General features: G+C 39.7%; 1 protein-coding gene across 1 annotated transcript; it reads right to left on the reverse strand.

The window, feature by feature from the left end:
- Window positions 1-835: 835 nt before the first annotated feature.
- Window positions 836-19,827, reverse strand: LOC129185439 (glutathione synthetase-like). Its single transcript, XM_054782524.1, has 13 exons — window positions 19,808-19,827; window positions 15,309-15,457; window positions 15,005-15,150; window positions 14,826-14,901; window positions 12,381-12,520; window positions 10,786-10,902; window positions 10,502-10,582; window positions 10,350-10,427; window positions 10,200-10,269; window positions 7,108-7,302; window positions 6,335-6,416; window positions 5,098-5,287; window positions 836-5,023 (listed from the first exon to the last, which is right to left on the reverse strand). The coding sequence occupies exons 2-13, from the start codon at window positions 15,438-15,440 to the stop codon at window positions 4,900-4,902; spliced, it is 1,431 nt and encodes a 476-aa protein (XP_054638499.1). The 5' UTR covers window positions 15,441-15,457; window positions 19,808-19,827; the 3' UTR covers window positions 836-4,899.
- Between the last annotated feature and the right edge of the window lie 2,553 nt (window positions 19,828-22,380).

Below are 22,380 nucleotides of genomic sequence, written 5' to 3' on the forward strand. Positions count from 1 at the left end.
TCCTCAAAAGCTAGACATCATGCCGAGATGTAAAGAGATTCAGGAACAAATGAGAAAGTAATTGAGATCTCTCAGTCTGGAAAAGGTTATAACTCCATTTCTAAAGCTTTGGGACTCCAGCAAACCAGAGTGAGAGTCATTATCCACAAATGTCAAAAACAGTGATGAACCTTCCCAGGAGTGGTCGGCCAACCAAAATTACCCCAAGAGCGCAGCGACAACTCATCCACGGAGTCAAAAAATGTCTGAAAAAAAGAAGACTTTGGAGTGGCCTAGTCAAAGTCCTGATCTGAATCCTATTGAGATGCTGTGGTATGACCTTAAAAAGGCTGGAAAACCCTCCAGTGTGGCTGAATTACAACAATTCTGCAATTATGAGTGGGCCAAAATTCCTCCACAGCGCTGTACAGACTCATTGCAAGTTCCAAAACCAACCGACCAAATCTCGTGCAGCGTCTTGTGAGATTTCAGTACAGTAAAGTAAAAATGCATATATTCATTACACCGGTAAACATCCAATTTTAATATTTTGTTTAACCAAGCAGCCGAAATCCAATACTTAAAATCGTAAATCAACTGTAAAAGTGAAAAAACGGACCTTGTTTTTGCAGTTTAAGCATCTACAGACATGAAACACACACAAAAAAACGTTTCTATACACCTGACAGGGAAGTACAGGAAATGGAGTTGGTAAAAAGAGGATTCTGCTATTACATATGCACACAATTTTACATTAGTATTCAGTTATTTAAAAGGCAGTTGGCAAATACCACAGCTGAAAGAAAAAGAGGTCTGTAAGACAGTTTTATTTTCATTAAAAGAAATGTACAGTAAGGCAAGGCAAGGCAAGTTTATTTATAGAGCACAATTCATACACAAGGTAATTCAAAGTGCTTTACAGAAGAGTAAAATCACTTCATAAAATCATTCCATAAAAACATAAAATCATTCTAAAATCATTACATAAAATTCCATAAATCATTCCATAAAACACACAAAAATATTTTAAATGAAGAGTGCAGATAAAATACTTTCAGATGTGAAAAATGCACAGTTGAATAGAAGTGTTTTCAGCTTGGATTTGAACATTGCCAAAGTTGAGGATTGTCGCACATCTTCTGGAAGATTGCTCCAGATTTTGGCAGCATAAAACTGAAACGCAGCCCCACCGTGTTTAGTCTTAACTCTGGGCAACCGCAGGAGACCACTCCCTGAGCTTCTCAGAGCTCGAGATGGTTTATGTGGCTTTAACATGTCAAAGATGTACTTTGGCGCAAGACCATGAAGAGACTTGCACACACACGTTTTAAAGTCTATTCTCGAGTGACAGGAAACCAGTGCAGAGACCTGAGTACTGGACTAATATAGACATATTTCCTGGTTCTAGTGAGGACTCTAGCAGCTGCATTCTGGATGTACTGCAGCTGTTTTACAGCTCGTTTAATGAGCCCGGTGAGAAGGCCGTTACAGTAGTCTAGCCTGCTGGAGCCTGCATGGATTAGTCTCTCTAAATCTGGTTTAGGCACTATTCCCTTGATTTTGGCAATGTTTTTTAGGTGGTAAAAAGCTGACGACGTTATTGATTTAATGTGGCTGTTGAAGTTCAAATCTGAGTCCATTATTACCCCGAGATTTCTAACCTGATGATTAGGTTTTAGAGAGAGAGTCTCAAGGTGACTGATAACACTTTCTCGTTGTTTCTGTGGGCCAATGATTTCAGTTTTGTCTGAATTTAGCTGAAGAAAGTTGTTTTGTAGCCACACACTGATCTGTCTGATACAGTGACAAAGTAAATCTGCAGGACCATGTTCACCGGCGGTCAGTGACACATACTGTAGATCTGAGTGTCGTCTGCATAGTTGTGGTAGGACACACTGCGGCTGCGTATTAGCTGGCCAAAAGAAAGCATGTACAGATTGAACAATAGGGGTTCCAGGATTGACCCCTGGGGAACACCACATGTCATAGCCATTTGCTCTGAGACACAGTTACCAATTCCAACAAAGTACTTCCAGATAGGACTTGAATCAGTTTAGAACAGTACCAGAGATTCCCAGCCAGTTTTCTAACCTCTGTAATAAGATCACATGGTCTACTCTGTCAAAGGCAGTGCTCAGGTCCAGCAGAAGTAAAAGTGAGACTTTGCCTGAATCTATGTTCAGACGGATATAATTTATCACCTTGATCAGAGCTGTCTCAGTGCTGTGGTGGGGCCTAAAGCCTGATTGGAAAGTATTAAACACATTGTTAGAGAGGAGAAAGTCAGTAAGCTGTTGGTATCTTGCTTCAACTGAAGAAGACAATTTAAAGTGTACTAAAAGGCACAAGCCTTTCCTTTAATGATTGGAGAACTTTGTGCAGTTTTCACACTGCTACAATTTCAGTTTAAGGCACGCGTTTAAAGCAAAGACGATGTCATTACACAGTTTGCAAGCTTAATTCATGAATGATGCACTAGCATAAGAGTATCACTTGGAGATACATCATTCCTAGTAGTGTTGAAAAGCTATTGCACCCAGTGAAAGGCCCCACTAACGACATTGTGTGTTCTTACTATCTTTGATGGAAATAAGGACAAATATCTATTACAAAGTTAAACTCAATAATGTCAATTCAGAAACATACTGTATAATAATATAATAATAATTCTGGGGATATACAGTATAGTTAGCGAAGGTAAACCTAAAGTTAGCCAGTGCGATCTAAAGCCATCAAGCAAGTTCAGTAATTAGAGTATATATTTTTTTTGTAACTTGTATAGATCTTGTAAATCTCAAAATTATTCATATACTTTCCATTTTTTCAGTGAAATACCATTTTTATTTATTGCGTATCTTTTAGCTGGAATCAATACCTGACCCAACATTAGCTAATGCAACTAAACTGATCGAAAGCCACAGACTTAGCTTGGCAGTTAAAGGTCATCCCAAATTCTTAAACACAGATAAAGTGAGGAAATAGCACACATTTTTGTATAAAATACATATACATTTTATAGATTTAAGTAAATTAATTTTCAAAATAATATACTTTAAAGACAGCCCCTATGCTCTGTAGCCCATTGAGCTGTGACATCATCCCAGTAAGACATCCTGCAAGGACACCTGGCATACTGTTTTCTGTGTAATCGCCTGTAAACGTCTAAAGAGTTTGAAGCAAATTTTTGGACGCTTCTGGAGAGAATGCCAAGACTTTGTTTTGCAGGAGGGTGCAGTAAGGGCACGGCTCACGGTGTTGGTCTTTTTAAGTGGTCGAAAGACAAAAAAGCTGCAAAGAGCTGAACAAAAAAAAAAACGGGCCATAAGTGCTCGTTGTTATGTTTGGTGCACTTCAACTGTGATTGCTTTGAGGAAGTTTGCAGTGTTGCCAGAGAGATGCGATACAAGGTAATACTGAAGCATTCAGCTGTGCCTAGCATAAAATATCCCTCTATGACTGGTACGTCTGACAAGGAAAACCAGCCACTTCACCCCTCTCAGCTTGACTGACGAAGTCCGACAGCTAGCCCAACCCCATGGAAGCCTTAACATCAACGCCTAAGGCTAAACCAAGTTGAGGCGCTGTTGAAAAGCGAAACACACCTAAAGCATGTAAAACAGTGTCATTCTGTGTTTCGAATGGTAAAATGATGGCTAAATGAAATAACATGTTATAATTGGCAGTTGTATCGTCTGTAACTGTTTACATTTGACAATTTTTGACAAAATAGTCAAAAAATGGGGGCGTCACAGCTCAGGTGGTAGAGCGGTCGTCTCTCAAACTGAACATTGCGGGTTTGATCCGCCATCCTCCCGTGATCGTGTCGAAGTATAAGTATGCTTGGGCAAGATACTGAACCCTCAGTTGCTCCTGATGCTGCGTCATCAGTTGGTAAATGTTCCAGCAGTGTCAAAGCGCTTTGAGTGCCTTGGAGGTGGAAAAGCGCTATGCAAGTGAAAGACCATTTACCAAAATAGTCCTTCAAGAAAGTACCCCTAACTCGCATAAAAAGCTTTTTTTTAAAGCAAATGTTAATACTTCCTGAATGTTGCATTTGTATGAGGAGGGCACTTCAAATGGAGGAACTATAGTTGGTAAAATGTAAACCGTTATGAACACTAATAACCGACCTGTTGGGCATATAATGCAGTATGTCCACTAACAATATTATGGATTGGGAACAAATACAAATGATATTATTATTACATCGAGCTAGAACGGACAACTATGTCACAAGGCAACACAAGAACGAAGCAGCAGCTCCTCGTATGATGTCACAGCTCTACACCAAGTTGATGAAACCCACCAACTTCAAAATTAAATTGCCCAAGTTCCCCACGGTGTACAGCATTTTGGAATGTGTTTACGTATATGTAGGGAGGTACTTTACACATCCCGAGTGTTTAAAAGAAAAAAAATCCTGTTTGGGATAACCTTTGAGAGATATAATATATACACACATATAGTTTAACCCCCAAAAAACTATTCATATCCTGGAAAATTACTTGGTGAATGTGTATTTTTTAAGTTGGAAATTATACCTAACCTGACATTAGCTACTGAAGGAATATACTTTATTACTTACAGGTTAGTGTGACCAAATGTCCTATTTTCCCAAAACTTGTCCTTTTCTCAAGTTCTGTCCTAGCCATCCAGTTTATTTTTTTATGCTGAACATCATGATGCTATTATAATGACAGAACAGTTTCATAATTTGCATTTAAAATATGTTTTCTGCATTAGAAAGTTAAAAAAAAATGCACTTTTGGAATGACTAGCCTTATGGTGGTGTTGCTTAAATTGACAACAATGTTTCAATGCAATCTTGTTGAAGGTGGATTTGCATGAGGTAGTGCAGTGACAATTACTGTCACTGTGTTTTGTTGTTGTTCAAGCCCAGACTGTTAGGGATGAACCTTCTCAGAAAAGCAGAGGGTTGTCCAACACAGCCACCCCTGCGTTTACGCCACCATCTGAGTGTTCTGAACTCTTGGTCCTGAGCAGATGGCCCACACAGTCATTCATCACCATATCCTGACCCTGCCTGCATGGAAATAACATGACAGAGGAATTTTTGTAGTCTTTTTCTTTGATTGTAGGACGTTTCTGCCTGCTTACCTCACGTAGACTCCATAGAAGCCCAATTCACTGAGACAGTTGCTGATTTTGAGGGGGGTGTTTCTTCTCAGCAGGTAGTTCTGTATAGGTCTAGGCTGGATCTTGTCCATCAGAATGTAGGCCATCCTCTCGGAACTGTCCTTCACTCTGCCCAGGACCTTGCAGATCTCTTCTCCATAAATGTTGTTCCCTTGAAAAGGGGGTAGTAGAAGCCAAACACTGAGGCTTTTTTGTGATGCCACAGCAGAAGTGAACCAGAGATGGCAAATAAGAAAAGTGTGATGACAACCACAGAACCAGAAATTCAACCTATTACACTGGAAACATTGGAAAGCATCTGGCTTCTCAGCACAGTGTGAGCAATGAATTCAATATAAATTACATACACAAATAAATTTTTCCAAGCAGATGCTAACATAATAGCATGTAGCTGCTTTAACATTGTGCCTAATGACTAGCATAGTAATGACCAGAGAAGCACATTCTTGGCATCTTCAAAGAGTTTCTCTTTACAGTGAAAGCTCTGTTAGCGTGTTTTTCAGTTTACGTTGAAAATTTATGCCACAATTGCGCCTCGGCTTGCATGCATTCTACAATATGGCGTGTGTTGTTAATCAGTCCAGGGTGTACCCTGCAACGATGTGGCAGCGAGATCAACAGAAAACAGCACCTTTGTGTTTCGTCATGAGTCATTTCTTGAATTCAATGGTGTTTTTCACCTTCTTTATCAAATCATGGCAATTGCAACTTTCTTTGGCTCCATTTTGGGTTATTTAGGTGTGAAATACTACTGAGTTAAAAAAATAACTCACTGCAAAACAGGAAGGTTTTTGGGAACAGTCATGTCAAGAATCATGTCTTCAATGAAGGTAAAAGTAAACAAAATGTTCATTAACCCCTTTCATTTCCCATTTATATGTATTTATATACATTTCAAATTGTTTTCTGCATGTGAAACTATAATTGTAAAACTTTAAAAATGTGTTCTCTGTTAACATTAACGGATTACTTTGATTTACATTATTTCTTATAGGAAAAATTGATTCTGTTAGCATCCATTTGCGTTAGAGCCGGACCTTCTGGAACAACTTGACGCCAACCAAGGTTCCATTGTATTTCATTTTAATTTATTGTCATTATACGGCAGTTAGGACTTAGAAAATGTTAATAAAAACATTGCCTGTACAATTTTATGAAGGACATAGTTTGACACAACAACAGATTCATTTGACTGTACCTCCTCCTTCTCGCTGAGGTTTCAGGACAAACCGGTCTGGTGTCGCCAGAGCCATCTCAACCGTTTTGTCACCCTCTGGTCCCTTTAACACAAGAAGTGAAAGGACTTGTCATCATTATGTAACAATGACATTTGCACTCTTCCTCTAACATTGCATGGGCCGATATTATCGGACATCCCTAATATGTTCTCATAAAAACAAGTATTTAATTTTAAAAATTCATACTTCTTTCAAAATCTTGTTTTCAATATTAGTGAAATAATGGTAGATTGCATTAAAATATATATATCTTGCTGATAGCTTGCAGTTGTTTGATGACTTTGTTTCACTGATCACCCTTTTCTTTTATAAATATTAGCATCTTAGCATATTAAATATTAGCATCATAACTCATTCTGTTATTTGCTAGCTTGCGAACAACCTTTGACAAACATTTTCCAGTGGGTCACTGTCTCTCCAAGTCACTGGTGTGTGTGAGTGATAAGAAGAAATTTCTCTGAGGGAAATTTCATGTCAACAAAGTACTCCACGTTTAAGTCTGCACGCCGGGTTCTGGTTTCCCTTGGGTCACGTAATTTTATATGTTGCCTTTTCCACAGGTGATTCTGAGTTGGAATTACAGTGGCAAATGCTGCTTCCTGAGAAACATAAATATCTACATACAAGTGGACACGGTTTAAGACTTTTTTCTTTGTTATGTTGCATATAAAGAATCGCCAGGCAACAATGCTGAGTGGCAGAAAAAAAAACATTGCAAAATATGGTTACTCACCATGTCTAGAGTGTAGAGGCCGGCAAAAGTAGCCCTGAGTTGCTCCACCGCTTGGGGCTGATCAGGGAAGAACCGTTCCAGAACTCCGGGTTTGGCGAGCACCTGCTGGACCTTCTTAGTTCCAGCTAGGTGGGTGCTGATATCTGGACACTTCACGGCCAAGGAGCGCTCCATCATCAGGCGAGCCTCCCACGTCTACCAATGAGAATAAGAAGAAGCTGGTAAACTACAAGGGAAAAATTTGTCCTGTATACTGACAAACCTGTCAGTATACACGACCTATTAATATTACAGTCGTCCCTCGCTACATCACGGCCTCACCCTACAGCGATTTTCACAAATTAATTAATAAATGATCACTTTTTTGTGGTTGAATATGCCCTATTATGAGTAAAACCTTTCCATTTTCTATGCAGTCTACGCTCTCCTCCAATGAAATGGTTTTCTCAACCGAAATGCATTATGGGAACACTTCGAAATGTTGGTTTTTTTCATATAAAACTAGTACCGATTCATGTTTCTATATTTCTGAGGTACAATGTTCCCTCGTTTAACGCTGGGGCTTTGTTCCAAAAAATACCCGTGTTAAGTGAAATCCTTGAAGTAGAAGTTTATTTTTTTTTCTGTTTTTTATATACGTTTTTTCGTTTACAGGATAGGTTTTTTCGTGTACAGGATATGTTTTTTTCATTTATTATATATGTTTTTTTTGTTTACAGTGCATGTTTTTTCATTTACAGGATATTGTATGTTTTTTGTTTATTACATGTTTATTTCCATTTAAGGTGCATGTTTTTTCGTTTACAGGATATGTTTTTTGTTTATTATATATATATTTTTCATTTACAGGATATGTTTTTTCATTTTTTATATATCTTTTAAGGTTGTAAAACCCCTCACCACACACTTTATACACTTTTGTTAGACATGAGAATATATATATGTTGCACATATAGAGGGCCTTGAAAGTGCGGATCACGTCTTGGTCCATGGGCTGAATCAGCAATGTAGTGTTTAGCGGCAGAAATTCAATTTCCACACCATCATACGACAAATCATCAGCGTGGCCTCCGGCTTTGTCCACAAGCAGCAGCACTTTAAAGTCTATTTGTTTTCCTCTGAAATAACGCTTGACCTCCGTGATGAAACACTGTTTGAATCAATCCATATTGATCACTTTTGTCATTCAAGCCTTTTCGTTGTGCATCCAGTAAAGGGGCAAAGTATTCTTATTTTAAAGAAACCCTGGTTTTATCATAAAGCCTGCAGCATTTCCACACATAACCAGAGTCACACGACCTTTTTGGGCCTTAAATCCTGCGCTTTTGGCTTCGTCCTGCATTATAAAAGGTGCGAGAGGGCATTCGTTTCCAAAATAAGCTTATACACTGGTGCAGCTTGTAAAGGAAGAAATCAGTTTTTTTCCTCTAAATTTAGTGGGTGCGGCTTATACACCAGGATTTACAGTAAATGTTTATTTATCCATTTCATTGGTAATTTATTTATACTCCTGATCAAAATCTTAAGACCAGCTGAAAAATTGCTAGAATTTGCATTTTGCACATTTGGATCTTAAAGAGGTTTGAAGTAGAGCTACAAAAGTTAGAAGGGAGAGTGAGACAAAAAACATTTGGAGCTTGTAATTTAAACAAACAAACAAAAAAATGAAATAGGTTGTTTATCACCTGATCAAAACTTTAAGGCCACAGGCTATAAAAGCCAAAATCTGCTCAAAATTGTAATTTTCTGTCAGGCATTCACACTGTCATGCCCTCCTGATGGCTAAAGCTAAGAAGCTTTCTCTTTTTGAAAGTGGTCGGATTGTCGAGCTGCATAAGCAAGGCCTCTCGCAGCGTGCCATTGCTGCTGAGGTTGGGCGCAGTAAGACAGTCATTCTACATTTTTTGAAAGATCCTGAGCATTATGGAACATTATGGCATTATGGCATCTGCAGGAAATGGGGTTAAAAAAACAAAAAACTAATTCAAAGACCTCGACCTTCAACGCCACAAAACTGCCCATTTAGACTTTGCCAGGGAGCATCAAACATGGGACATTGAAAGGTGGAAAAAAGTTTTATTCTCTGATGAGAAACATTTTTACCTTGGCGGTCCAGATGGCTTCCAATGTTACTGGCATGACAAGGAGATCCCACCTGAGATGTTTTCTACCCGGCACTGGAGGGGGGTCCATCATGATCTGGGGTGCTTTTTCATTCAGTGGAACACTGGAGCTTCAGGTGGTGCAGGGTCGTCAAACGGCGACTGCTTACATGCAGATGTTGCAGCGGGCATCCCTCATGACTGAGGGCCCTCGTCTGTGTGGTAACAGCTGGGTTTTTCAACAGGACAACGCTGCAGTTCACAATGCTCGCTTGACCAAAGACTTCTTCACGGAGAATAACATCATTCTTTTGGACCATCCTACATGTTCCCCTCGTTTAAATCCCGTAAAAACATTTGGGGATGGATGGCAAAGGAAGTTTATAAAAATGGCCATCGGGTCCAGACAGTTGATGCCCTTCGTGAAGCCATTTTCACCACTTGGAGCAATGTTCCCACTAGCCTCCTGGAAACACTCACATCAAGCATGCCCAAACTAATTTTTGAAGTGATTAACAAGAACGGTGGAGCTACTCATTACTGAGTCCTACTGAGAACATTTTTTATTCTGGTTTGGAGAGTTTTTATTTTTTGAACGATGGTCTTAACCTTTTGATCAGCTGATAAACAGCCTATTTCAGTTTGTTATTTTCAATAAGTTACTTTTTTTATGCTTTTTGTCTCACTTCTCCTTCTTGCTTTTGCATATTGTTGCTCTACTTAAAACCTTATTAAGACTTAAATGTGCAAAATGAAAATTCAAGCAATTTTTTTAATTGGTCTTAAGATTTTGATCAGGACTGTATATATTTCCCTTTGTTTTCTGCATGTATAATATAAATAGAATATAATTATTATCGAAAAATATGATTTTTGTTTATATTTCTGGGTGTCTACAACAGATTAATTGGATTTACATTACCTCGTAGGGAAAAAAATTGCTTCAGATGTAGTACTTTCACAAACTGAGGTTCCACAGCATGTGACTACCTGTTCAGACGTGTAGTTCTGAGGCATGTATCCATTCCTGAAGTACACCACTGCAACCTCCTGACCATCACTAAAAACAAGGTATTGACATATTTGTGTTAAAAAAAAAAACGCTGACACCCTTCATACTGATTTTCAGAGGAGACTTACACAAACAATCTCTTATTGTCGTCAAGCTTTCCAGATTTGGAGACCTCTTCAAAACGCTTTCTTATGGTGGTAATATTCCTAAAACGCATTGAAAGCAGAAAGATGTTCATTAAAAGAAAGATGCTTGGAGTGTATTTTCATGCAAAATTGACCTTTTCCACAATTCGTTCTCTATAAATCGTTGATCCAGGATGTTCCGCTGCATCGCCTCCACCAAGAACATGACAACTGCTCTGCAATAAAAACAGACGCTTCAATCAAGCATTCTCTACCAACACATAGAGGTATTCTGCACTAAGATTCAAAATAATGTTAGTGTATCTTTTGACCAAAAACCAGTACTTTAAATATATATTAAATCAAACTACAATAATTCATATATTACAGCAGTTAATTGGTAATGAGCTGACATTTAATGAGGTTTAAGGGTGTGTACCGATCTGATCCATAGAGCTCCCAGGCCTTAGCGATACCATCAGCCAGACCCACCGCAGGCTTGTTGTCTAAGATGCGTTGGCTCTCCTCCAGTCGTCCAGCCACCTTCAGGATGTGTCTTTGTAGCAGGAAAAAAAAACATGTCTTAAGTCTAATACTGTGTGGATTTTGATACATTTTCCAATGGGAAATAATGGGGAAAAAAAAAAAAAATCAGTCCGAGCGTCAAATTATGGCCATCATAAAACCATTAATAACCATACAGGTCATGTTAAGTTATGTAATATAGGTGAACAAATTAGGTATAAACGGCAACATTGCATTATTAACATCATTAATTGTTACAAGTGTAAAAAAGTTAACTACAATAAAATGCAAAAACACACTACTTTAAAAGGAAAACTGCACTTTTTTTTTGCCGATCATCCACGATCCTGATGTGAAACATGAACACATTTCTTTCCCTTTTCTTTGCGTTCTAAAAAGAGAAAACGAGTTAGCATGAGCCAGCTGTAACATTGCCCGTCACAGGAGGCACCTATTTCGACTATGAAGCCATCTACAAAAACCTCTAACAACATTTTATTGTTTTATATACTGTACATGCTGTGATCATGCATTAACAGGTACATTTATGATAACATGTAATACTTGGTGTCTTGCTGTATTTTGATTATTTTAAACATTACTGGAACTTCTTTTCTAGGCGCATTGATTTCACAGAGCTCAATGATCTGAACTTACACTACTTTCGTCAACAATGGTAGCATCGTGTGTGTGTGACTGCTATTAGTAATCATGGCAGACTTTGTGAGAGCTGCCGTCGGCGACTCTGACGACGACGACCTTTGGACAAATGAGGAACCAGAACGTTATCTTTTTGAGGATGAATATACAGAGGATTAGCTACAGGTTTTAGAAGATGAGATGAGAAAGTGAAACATCACAGCAGACCAGGGGCGAGAGAGTCAGAACCGTCATGGCTTGGTGGTGTAAATGTGGAGCTTGCCAAACCATGCAGACAGAAATTGAGTGTTTCTGCTGCACTGAGTGGCATACAGTGTTGCCATCGATGGAAAGGCTTTGTGTATATGGCGAGGAGGACATTGTTCCAAAACACTGCATCACAACAAAGGAAGAAGATCAGCTGGACCAGACGGACAACTGTCCATCAAGTAAGTCATCATGATATTGATTGTAATACATGGAGCACATAGTGATTGATATCACAGCTATATACACAGTCCATCTAGTCGTGTACGGACAAAACATGAAATGTGGGCTAATACTTCACCCATCAGTTGTCTATTCGTAGCTGTTCCTATGCTTGTTCTTGTTTCGCAGTCAATACTTTTCGGCCTATTGCCACAACCTTCTACAATATACGTTTTCTCTTGTTAGAACACACAGAAAAGGGAAAACAAATATGTGTTCATGTATCACATATGGATTTTACTTTAACATGTGAAATAATGACTTAAGTGTCACCAAAAAAACAAAGAAAAAGCAAAAATCCTTTGATGTTGACTGAGCTAATTATGCCAAGGTCTCATGAGTGAGAATGAATGAATGAATGAATGTTAATGATTGTCATACCGGTGCACATCAGGCGTGTGTGAGGCAAGGCCTCCAAAACTGGCAGAGATTGTATTGATCTCAATCTGCTTCAGAGATGTGGAGCCGTCCTCCCTCTGGTCCAGCATGTAGTCAGATCGATTCAGACCCAACACGATCGACTGTGAAGCGAGAGACACACTGGTGAAGAGGGGGCATTTGAGTAATTCATTTGAGGGAGTGTCTGCACCGTATTATATCTTCTTAAGATATCTTCTTCTTCTTACTGGCAATACTATAGAATTTAGGGATGCTCTGATCAGGGTTTTATGCTGTCGAGTCCAAAACCGATCATCCATGAGTGAGATCGACTGATACTGGGATTAACTGTTAATTTTTAAATATATTTATGATGAGTGCTACTGACCAGGGGCGGCGTATAGGCGGGAACATTTAGGACAATTACAGTCAGGGACCCCCAAAAATACATAATGATTACAAAATAAAAAGTAGGGACCCAACGTGATTTATTTTTCCAAAAGACCCAAAATTCCTGCACTCAGCTGCAACGTGTTTTTTGGACTTTGACGAGGGGCTCACACAGCTGACGTTGGTCCTGCTCCTTGCTACCTTGTTAGCAGTGCTGTGATCACGTGGGGTCTGCATGCACTGCTGGATAAAAGTGCTGGAGAGGAGCCTGGAATGGACTCCTTGTATTGGAGCGCTTACATTGGCGATATATATTGGCCGATATAATTCCATACTCGCTTTTTGCTGATATGAGACCGATATCATTATCGGATTGGGACACCCCTAACCACCACCATGCTTGAGTGTATGCAAAACACAATTTTCTTGGTACTAACTTTTGTTTCAGTTATTTTTCAGTGGGTAGTAAATATACACTCCTGATCAGAACCTTAAGACCAGTTGAAAAATGGCTAGAATTTGAATTTTGCACATTTGGATCTTAAAGAGGTTTTAAGTAGAGCTACAAAAGTTAGAAGGGGTAGTGAGACAAAAAACATTTGGAGCTTGTAATTTAAACAAACAAACAAAAAACACTGAAACAGGTTGTTTATCACCTGCGTTGTTTATCACCTGAGTTGTTTATCACCAAAAGTTTAAGACCACAGGCTATAAAAGCCAAAATCTGCTCAAAATGTTCATTTCCTGTCAGGCATTCACACTGTCATGCCCTCCTGATGGCGAAAGCTAAGAAGCTTTCTCTTTTTGAACGTGGTCACATTGTCGAGCTGCAAAGGCAAGGCCGCTTGCAGCGTGGCATTGCTGCTGAGGTTGGGCGCAGGAAGACATTCATTCAAAATTTTTTGAAAGATCCTGATCATTATGGAACAAAAAAATTAAGTGATAGATCAAAAAAAAAAAAATCACACCTGCGCTGAGCTGGAGGATCCAATTTGCTGTCCATCAAGACACAGGGCGGTCTTCCACCCAAATTAAGGCCCTTACTGGTGCCGACTGCAGCGCAATAACCATCAGATGGCATTTGCGGGAAAAGGGGTTAAAAAAACAAAAAACTAATTCAAAGACCTCGACCTTCAAGGCCACAAAACTGCCCGTTTAGACTTTGCCAGGGAGCATCAAACATGGGACATTGAAAGGTGGAAAAAAGTTTTATTCTCTGATGAGAAAAATGTAACCTTGACGGTCCAGATGGCTTCCAACGTTACTGGCATGACAAGGAGATCCCACCTGAGATGTTTTCTACCCGGCACAGTGGAGGAGGATCCATCATGATCTGGGGTGCTTTTTCATTCATTGGAACACTGGAGCTTCATGTGGTGCAGGGTCATCAAATGCAGGCTGCTTACGTGCAGATGTTGCAGCGGGCATCCCTCATGACCGAGGACCCTCGTCTGTGTGGTAACAGCTGGGTTTTTCAACAGGACAATGCTGCAGTTCACAATGCTCGCTTGACCAAGGACTTCTTCAGGGAGAATAACATCACTCTTTTGGACCATCCTGCATGTTTCCTGATTTAAATCCCGTAGAAAACATTTGGGGATGGATTGCAAGGGAAGTTTATAAAAATGGCCATCAGTTCCAGATAGTTGATGCCCTTCGTGAAGCCATCTTCACCACTTGAAGCAATGATCCCACTGGCCTCCTGGAAAAACTCAAATCAAGCATGCCCAAACGAATTTTCGACGTGATTAACAAGAACGGTGGAGATACTTATTACTGAGTCCTACTGAGAACATTTTTTGTTTTGGTTTGGAGGGTTTTTTGTTATTTTTTGAGCGATGGTCTTACAACCTATTTGAGTTTAATTGTTGTTTTCAATCAATTACTTTTTGTAAGTGCTTTTTGTCTCACTCCCCCTTCTTGCTTTTGCATATTGTAGCTCTACTTAAAAACTCATTAAGATCCAAATGTGCAAAGTACTAATTCTAGCAATTTTTCAACTGGTCTTGAGATTTTGATCAGGAGTGTATACCTGTATACATGCTGTACATTGATTACCTGTGACCTTCCTTCCTGAAGGATCTGCTGGTGGACCTTGAAAAGCCTTGCGGTGAAATCATCCACAACAATGGTACTAAAAGATACTGTATATTAATAATCATATTATATATTTGGAAAAAAAATTCACCTATAATATGTAGTATTTCAAAAATAAGTATTTCAACACTGCAGCACACCTGGCTAGAGCTTCTTGTAAGAAGTCAGGATCCTGGCTGATCTTATCCACCAGCGTGTTGTAGTGAGTTTGCACTGCCTTGGCTTGGAGGAAAACATCTTTGGGCACAGGCGTGGGGAAGAGGGTGAAGGGAGCATATGTCACCAACTAGAATACAAAGTGTAATGCTTTAGAATGTTATAATATTGTACAACAACATTAAATGCAGTTTTAAAATGCAAAAAAACAACAATCCTAAGAATGTGTGGGTGAAGAACTAGACATATGTATGTTTTCAAGTTCTTAAAGTTAAGGGAAATTCTCACCTCTGATGAATTGGGGGATTCTTTAACCCTCATAAGGACACCCTGCACAAGTGCTGCATCTTTAGCCACTTCCACCAATTCATTAATGAGGACTGTGTTCATCAGTAAGTCCTTTGGTATCCCTTGGGCCATTCTAATACATGCAAAATCTGAAAAAACAAGAAATTAATGGAAAATTCCAATGCTGCATTTAAACATACTGTAAATTCAGGTGTATAATCCGCACCCACTAAATTTAAAGGAAAAAACAGCTTTGTACATATATAAGCCGCACATGTCCATGTCATAAAATGGCTTGCTGTGGTGCACACAAGTCCATCTGGACCAGGCAGCCCTATATTTTACAGGAGCCAATTATGAGCTATGAAAAAACTCACGACAAGCTTGTCGACCCATTGGAAGTTGCAGGAGGTCATTACTCAATAACAGTCTGACTAACTGTGTCATCTTAAAAAAAGAATGCTAAACTCATCACACAGCAACTTAACACTAAAAAAAGTGTACCTACGAAACATACAAATCAAGTACCAACACAAGTTTTAAATGAAAAAAATATATGTGCATGGCTCAGATCAAGGGTACCCAAGTGTTACATTTTGGGTAAAATTTCAAACTCGTGGATAGACCTTGGTAATGTTATAAACACAAACTTCAAACATGGCAAAACACACACCCAACATACCACAGCTCGAGACATCTTCCATTTCCCATAGCAACCCTCCGAAGTTCACTCTTTCTTAAATGTAATGCACATAACTCAGTGTCGACTTTATGCTGTTATCTCTGCATAGATTTGACTTTTGTTAGAAAAGTAACATATTTATGATACTCTCTCAAAGTAAATAAAAACAAGTGAGAAATCTAGATCTTGACTTAAAGCTCTGAAAATATGGCAAAGAAAAATTGACCTTCAGTCCTTACCATGCCATTGTTGTGAGTGGTTCTTGAATTATCATGCTAAAGACAAAATTACAAGGCGATCTTTGACCTCCCATGAGGGACACGGCAATCGCTTCCGGGTTAAATATGGAGCAATTTATCAACGAACACGCTACAATTTATTTGTTTCGGATAAATGTCAACGACATATAATACGACCGATAAAAGTAAGTAAAATCCGACTAGTAATGATTAATAATTTTGCCCACTTCGCGTGTTTTTTTCGCTGCTGTGTGCACACGACACGAACGGCAACCTACGAGAGGTAAAAAAAAAAAAACGGCTGTCAAAACGGGTTACACTGCTCGATAAACACAAAATTTGTAACTCACCCGACGAAAAAAATCCTTTCAAAGTGCATAAAGATCTTCTCCAATATATATAAAAATGAAAAAAATCTTACCATAGACTTGACAATGGTTGTTAAATCGCCGATTGCTCGTCGAATTGAATGATGCTGCCGAGGTCGTGACTGTACATTACGCTAACACAAAATGGCGGACACAGTGAAACCTCGAAGTGTACGTACATAACGGGCCGGACATGAAATTTAGGCGTGTTAGACTTTTGTTCAAATAATCTTATTTTACACTTTTATACACAAAAAATCACTTTAGTTGCACAGTTGAGTAATTATTCCATGAATACAACCCCTGGCAAAAATTATGGAATCACCAGTCTTGGAGGATGTTCATTCAGTTGTTTAAATTTGTAGAAAAAAAGCAGATCACAGACATGACACAAAACTAAAGTCATTTCAAATGGCAACTTTCAAGAAAAAAAGATGTGGTAGTCAATAACAGTTACTTTTTAGACCAATCAGAGGGAAAAAAATATGGAATCACTCAATTCTGAGGAAAAAATTATGGAATCATGAAAAAAACAACAACAAAAGAATACTTCAACACACCACTAGTGCTTTGTTGCACCACCTCTGGCTTTTATAACAGCTCGCAGTCTCAGAGGCATGGACTTAATGAGTGACAAACAGTACTCTTCATCAATCTGGCTCCAACTTTCTCTGATTGCTTTTGACAATTTTTTTTACAAAAAGTTTGATTATCAAACTTCTTAAAGGAGGTAAATCATCACGCAATGTTGCAAAAGATGTTGGTTGTTCACAGTCAGCTGTGTCTAAAATCTGGACCAAGTACAAACAACATGGGAAGGTTGTTAAAGGCAAGCATACTGGTAGATCAAGGAAGACATCAAAGCGTCAAGACAGAAAACTTAAAGCAATATGTCTTGAAAACAGAAAATGCACAGCAAAACAAATGGGAGGAAACTGGAGTCAACGTCTGTGACCGAACTGTAAGAAACTGCCTAAAGGAAATGGGATTTACATACAGGAAAGCTAAACGAAAGCCATCATTAACACCTAAACAGAAAAAACAAGGTTACAATGGGCTAAGGAAAAGCAATCGTGGACTGTGGATGACTGGATGAAAGTCATATTCAGTGATGAATCGCGAATCTGCATTGGGCAAGGTGATGATGTTGGAACTTTTGTTTGGTGCCGTTCCAATGAGATTTATGAAGACGACTGCCTGAAGAAAACATGCACATTTCCACAGTCATTGATGATATGGGGCTGCATGTCAGGTAAAGGCACTTCCTCCCATTTGTTCCTCATTTGTTTTGCTGTGCATTTTCTGTTTTCAAGACATATTGCTTTACGTTTTCTGTCTTGACGCTTTGATGTCTTCCTTGATCTACCAGTATGCTTGCCTTTAACAACCTTTCCATGTTGTTTGTACTTGGTCCAGATTTTAGACACAGCTGACTGTGAACAACCAACATCTTTTGCAACATTGCGTGATGATTTACCTTCTTTAAGACGTTTGATAATCAAACTTTTTGTAAAAAAAAATTGTCAAAAGCAATCAGAGAAAGTTGGAGCCAGATTGATGAAGAGTACTGTTTGTCACTCAGTAAGTCCATGCCTCTGAGACTGCGAGCTGTTATAAAAGCCAGAGGTGGTGCAACAAAGTAGTAGTGGTGTGTTTGAAGTATTCTTTTGTTGTTGTTTTTTTCATGATTCCATAATTTTTTCCTCAGAATTGAGTGATTCCATAATTTTTTCCTTCTGATTGGTCTAAAAAAGTAACTGTTACTGACTACCACATCTTTTTTTCTTGATTTCTTTAAGTGTTTCTTAAAGCCAGAAAGTTGCCATTTGAAATGACTTTAGTTTTGTGCCATGTCTGTGATCTGCTTTTTTTCTACAAATTTAAACAACTGAATGAACATCCTCCAAGACTGGTGATTCCATAATTTTTGCCAGGGGTTGTATATACCATTGAAATCATCATGGGGTTTGTTTTTCCAAGGAATTATGTTCTTCAAAATTTTCATCGGCAGGCGGACACGAAGGTTATGTACTTTTCACTAATGATTACACAACAGTTATTTTTTTTTTTACACTGAGAATATTTGAATAAAACACATTAGAAACCAATTTCAGACATCATTCTTTAATTCTAAGTAGAAATCATGACAAAATTATCAGAGAAAATATTGTTAATTTCACAACAAAAGTAGACATGCTTTACATGTAACATTTCAATGTCCAAATATAGACACTTTTTTACAACATAGATGTGCTAGCGCAAAATAAAAACATGAACAGGCTTAATTTATGGTTTGGTAAGCTTCTTCACTCTATAAACGTTAGAGTGATAGGGATAGTACACATTGTTAGAACAACAATTTCAAATATTACTCAAGTGAAGTTGAAGACAGCAAAGGGTACCCTTGATCTGAGCCATGCACATATATTTTAAAGTTTGCCCATAATGCATTGCGTCTGAGCAAAGCATTTAATTGGAGGACAAGCGGCATAGAAAATGGATGCATGGATGGAAGGATGGATGGCGCTGCAATGCTGCCTCTGTTCACCAGAAGGAGCCAGAGGAGCCCAGAGGGAGGCTGACAACATTGCAGCGCTCTGGCAGGCACCAATGAGTGTTTTGCTCAGATGCAAAGCATTATGGGGAAACTTTAAAATACAGTCAAACCTGTCTTAGCGGCCACCTTTATAGAACGGCCACCTGCCTATAGCAGCCACTGAAAAATCCCACGCAGCAAATTTACATGTTATAGACCCTGTATATAGCAGTCACCTGTTCAACGCGGCCAGCGGCCACCCATTTTGTCTCCCTTGGTCAATATCTGACTGCATATAGCGGCCAAATTATCAACTCAAGTAGAAGCTTCATGCACGAAAAAGTTTCGTTTTTCAATCAATGAAGCCGTCGTGTGTAGACTTTAATTACTGAGTCCTAGCTCAGTCACAATCATTCACAAGATCCACACAAACTGTCAGTTGTTCCACATAAAAAAAGCCGTCTTCTTTTGAGCTTGCTCTTTCCTGGTCAATCATGTAACTTTAAGAGCATTTGCGCCAAAACATTACCGCAAAGTAGGCTGGGAACAGGACGTGCTCCCAGCGACGCTACAATAAAAAAAACAAAAAAAAAACATACGCTAGCATGCATGCGGCAGCGGGAGCAAAACTGACTTCGGTTGTACTTAATTGAAGTATTTTAGAATGTACTCACGTTATTTTTCATCAATTCTCATCCACAAATCCATCAAAGTCCTCATCTTCTGTATTCGACACAAACAAAACAGTCTTCTTTTCCGTTCGCTACTAGTGTTATTCAGGTCCGAAGCAAAGAAGGAAACTTCTCCTGTTGCTTCTGCCAACTTTTACTGAACGCGGCCACCAGACAGCAGCTCAGAACACACACACATCTCTCAACATCGTCTCTCCTTCCTGCTTGCCTACAAGGCAAAGGTTAAACAAGCCCCACTACATAGCTGTCCAGCCAATGCCTGTAAGAAATGACACCGTTTATTTCCTGGTGTGCACTGGTCAATACTGTAATGCCGCTTGTTGTGGGGAAGGAGAGACTCACGTCGCCGATGCACTTTAATGGCTTTATTGACAGCGGAGAACACTGCAGGACTTTACACCCACGCCAACATAAACACACTTCCCAACTCTCTCGAAACTCACAGCTAGCACTGAGCCTAGCTCTCCTGCTCGGGACGCCCACCGTCACTTCCCGTCACTTCCTGATGAACTAAAGCTGTCTGCCGTATAAAAAGTAAAATATTAAAAACAAGTGTAAGACATTACTAGCACAGCTTTGTTCTGTGGGTCGTGGATATATTCTATCAGTTATTATTAAGCCTCTAGCTTCCTTTTAGTAAGTAAAAACCTTGGCTATGATTGCACTACATTGTCATGTAGACCTACAAAGTACACTTGGAAGAACAAGAGGTGAATAAATGTATTGCAACTGATGTGAAACTGATGAGGGGTAGGATTAAATAAGCTTTGCTTCTTACTACTCCTTTTTGGACATGCAAAATTGTGAATTGTACTATGTGATGTGCTACTGTTTGACTCATGCATGTTCAGGATTAAAACCATGAACCACACTTCCAGATGAGCTGAACGAGTTCTATGCCCGCTTTGACACCCAAACTCCTGATGAGCAGAGAGGGTGGCTGAACCTGGGGAGCACACAGGACTCACCTCTCATGGTGACATCAGCTGATGTGCGCAGGGTTCTAAACAAAACAAACCCACGAAAAGCAGCAGGGCCAGACAACATCTCAGGACGTGCACTTCGGGTTTGCTCATCAGAGCTAGCTGATGTGCTTGCTGACATATTTAACCTGTCGCTTGCACAAGCATCTGTACCGACATGCTTTAAGTCCACCACCATAGTGCCCATACCCAAGAAGAGCAACGTGACCTGCTTGAATGACTATCGCCCTATAGCACTCACTCCTATTGTTATGAAGTGCTTTGAAAGAATAGTCATGACCCACATCAAAAAGAGCATCCCGGTGGCAACTGTGGACCCTCTACAGTTTGCATATCGCCAGAACCGGTCCACGAATGATGCAGTCAACACTGCCATCCACACAGCCCTTTCTCACCTACAGGGCCAGGACACATACGTCAGAATGCTATTTATAGACTATAGCTCTGCTTTTAATACAGTCTGCCCCCACAAACTCACAAATAAGCTCCTCACACTTGGCCTGTCTCCCTCCCTCTGTAACTGGGTGTTTAACTTTCTCACAGGCAGACCCCAGTCAGTCAGAGTCCACAACCGCACATCCAGCTCAAGAATTGTGAGCACTGGGACCCCACAGGGGTGTGTGCTGAGTCCACTCCTCTACACGCTCTTCACCTACGATTGCGTGGCCTCCCAGAACAACACCAGCATCATTAAATTTGCGGATGACACTACAGTCATCGGACTGATCACTGGTGGTGTTGAAACATCATACAGAAGAGAGGTGGCGGACCTCATAGCTTGGTGTCGTGATAACAATCTCCTTCTCAATACAGATAAGACTAAAGAGATGATCATTGACCCAAGAACAAGGGAAAAGGAGCCACATAGACCCCTGTTTATTGATGAGACTGAGGTGGAGAGGGTGAAAACCTTCAAGTTCCTTGGCACACACATCAGCGAGGACCTCACCTGGTCTCACAACACCCAACAAATTATGAAGAAGTCCCAAAGGAGACTGTACTTCCTGAGAAGACTGAGGAAATTTGGCATGCCCACCACAATCCTGAGTTGCTTCTACAGATGCACTATCGAAAGTGTCCTTACCGCCTCCATCACTGTTTGGTACGGTAACTGTACAACACGTGATAGGAAGGCACTCCAGCGGGTGATCAAGACCTCACAGAACATTGTTGGGGCAGCCCTCCCCTCACTGCAAGACATTTATAAATCTAGAGTCCTACGCAGAACACACAACCTCATCAAGGACAGCACACATCCACAACACTCATTATTCACACTCCTACCGTCAGGCAGACGCTACAGGAGTTTGAAGTCCAGGACCACAAGGCTGGCAAACAGCTTTTACCCACAGGCCATCAGGCTCCTCAACGAAGCACTCGCACACGCCGCACGCAACACACGCACACACTCATAGCACTTTATTTATTTATTTATTTGTATTATTTACTTGTATTAATGTCTCTTCTGTTGTTGTTGCTTAATTTATTGGTATTTATGTTTATGTGTTTATGTTTCTTATGTTCTTATTCTTTCATTTGTTTTCTTTCTTTTCTTGGGAGAATGAACAGAAT

Source organism: Dunckerocampus dactyliophorus, chromosome 1, assembly GCF_027744805.1.
Source record: "Dunckerocampus dactyliophorus isolate RoL2022-P2 chromosome 1, RoL_Ddac_1.1, whole genome shotgun sequence".
NCBI classification, from domain to species: Eukaryota; Metazoa; Chordata; class Actinopteri; order Syngnathiformes; family Syngnathidae; genus Dunckerocampus; species Dunckerocampus dactyliophorus.

Coding starts and splice junctions, on each gene's coding strand:
- LOC129185439 (XM_054782524.1), bottom strand. CDS start 15,440: ATGGCCCAAGGGATACCAAAGGACTTACTGATGAACACAGTCCTCATT. Junction 10,903..12,380: donor CACACGCCTGATGTGCACCG/GTATGACAATCA, acceptor CCTGCTACAAAG/ACACATCCTGAAGGTGGCTG. Junction 6,417..7,107: donor GCCTCTACACTCTAGACATG/GTGAGTAACCAT, acceptor CTTGTGTTAAAG/GGACCAGAGGGTGACAAAAC.